We start from the raw sequence: 2,004 nt of genomic DNA, 5'->3' as shown, positions 1-2,004 counted from the left end.
ATCGTCTACTATTGTAGAATTGTTACATTTGGGTGTTCTTGTCTATATGAGAGCAAGTCTCTGCTTAATGCTTCATCAAATAAAGTGGGCGCATTTTTGAAACCTTGTGGCAACCTAGTCCATGTCAGTTGGCCACTTTCTCCCGTCTGGGGTCCACCCATTCAAAAGCAAAAAGGGGTTGGCTTACCGGAGCCAGAGGAAGAGTGAAGAAGGCATCCTTGAGGTCCAGCACAGTGTAGAAGATTCAGCTCAGAGGGAGAAGACTCAGGAGGGTGTATGGGTTGGGGACTGTGGGATGAAGGGTTTCCACTCGGCTATTTACCTCTCTTAAGACCTGGACTGGCCGGTAGTCTGTAGTTCCTGGCTTTTGAACCAGCAGCAGTGGAGTGTTCGATGCCAACTTGCAAGGTACCAGTATGCCCTCCCTTTTGAGTCTTTGGATGTGAACATTGATCCTCAGCTGTGCCTGTGAACTTAATGGGTACTGACAGACACGGATTGGAGTTGCCCCTGGCACTAGAGATACCACAATGGGGGGTTGAATTGTCAACCCAGAGGGGTTGATTTCTGCCCAGACCCCATGAATCTCCGTCTTCCAGGCTGAAAGCAGGGCATTAGAACTGGGTTGAGGTTCCTCCTCCGTCAGCAATAAATGTTCCTCCATCAGGGGACACATGAAAAGAATCGTCGGGGGCCGGGGGTCAAATTCAGGTTTAGCAGCAAAGGTTATTTGGGTAGAGTCCTCCCCAAAAGAAATTTGAGCCTGTAAATTATAAAGCAAGTCCCAGCCGATCAAAGGGTAAGGGTATTCAGGCATGACAAGAAAGGAATGAGTCACCTGTTTAGCCCCCAGATTCCCGATTCTAGTTTTAGTCCAAGGGTACAATTTAGTATTCCCCGTGGCCCCTTGGATGTGGGTCTTTGTTTTTGACAGGGGGCCCGCAGGTTGCTGTAAAACCAAATAGGTGGCCCCTGTGTTGATTAGAAAATCGACCGGTTGGCCCCCTACTTGTAGAGTTACTTTGGGGTCCCGAGGGCCGAGAGAAGAGCTCTGATTCCTTCAGTCTGTTTCAGGAGCAGCTGTCAGAACCTGGCTCTTACTTTCCTTTTGCTTTCACTTTGGGCACTTATTTTTCCAATGTCCTTCCTCCTTGCAATAGGCACACTGATTTTTGCCGAGGGCTAACCTCTTTTGTTTAGTCTGGGGGGGCCAGGGTCTTTTTAGTTGTTGATCCATCTTTTTCTCCCATTGCTGTGAGGACCTTGGCCATACGTTTATTTAGTTCTCTCGGATCTTCTCTATTGTTAAATACCTTTTGTGCTATTTCTACCAACTCTGTTAACGCTTTTCCCTCAAATCCTTCCATCCTTTGGAGTTTCTTTCTGATATCTGGGGCTGATTGAGACATGAAGGCAATATTTATGGCCCTTCGGTTCTCAGGAGCCTCAGGATCTATAGGAGTGTAGATCGGGTAAGCCTCTTAGAGGTGTTCAAGGAAGGCAGCAGGAGACTCCTCAGATCCCTGAGTAACCTTAGTGACCAGATAAATTAGTAGGCTTTCTAGCTGCTGCCTTCATAGCCCCTAAAAGAAGCTGGCGATACCGATCAAGAGCCTCCTTACCTTGATTGGAGTTGGGGTCCCAAGCGGGTTGAGTCAGAGGGAAAACATATTCTTGTCGGGTCAGGTCTGAGGACGCTTCTTGTTGGCTGGGGTAGCCCACGCAACCGTGGGGGTTTGACCAGCCGACCGTGAACGGCATCCAGAACAGCTGGCCTTTAGCCATTTTAGAGGGTCATGGACCAGATCAATCCAAGCCTGAATGTAAGGAATCTGGTCGGGGTGTCCTGGATTTCCGAAGATAATTCCCCAGACCTGGTAAACAAGAGAAAGGTCAAAGAGCCCTCCGGAGGCCAGGAAACTCCTAGAAAAGAGGGCCACTCCAATTCATAGAAGGTCCGGAGTTTGCCAGGGGACACAGAGTCCCCATAGTCAGCAGCTCGTT

General features: G+C 49.0%; 1 protein-coding gene across 2 annotated transcripts in view; it reads right to left on the bottom strand.

The window, feature by feature from the left end:
* LOC102021966 overlaps positions 1-1,996 on the bottom strand; it is a 4,117-nt gene extending 2,121 nt beyond the window's left edge. The window contains exon 1 of one of the 2 annotated variants that reach the window (XR_263647.2): positions 188-1,996. Coding sequence is in view for 1 of the 2 variants with exons in the window: in XM_005401860.2 (XP_005401917.1) it covers positions 323-817 (495 nt within the window). In the remaining variant the exon portion in view is untranslated. The remainder of the gene's footprint in view (positions 1-187) is intronic. The other variant, XM_005401860.2, reaches the window with a different exon arrangement.
* Positions 1,997-2,004: the final 8 nt, after the last annotated feature.

Source organism: Chinchilla lanigera, unplaced genomic scaffold, assembly GCF_000276665.1.
Source record: "Chinchilla lanigera isolate Chin_1 unplaced genomic scaffold, ChiLan1.0 scaffold00075, whole genome shotgun sequence".
Lineage (NCBI taxonomy): Eukaryota > Metazoa > Chordata > Mammalia > Rodentia > Chinchillidae > Chinchilla > Chinchilla lanigera.
Note: the sequence above shows the minus strand (reverse complement) of the source record. Positions and strands in the feature narration are given on the sequence as shown.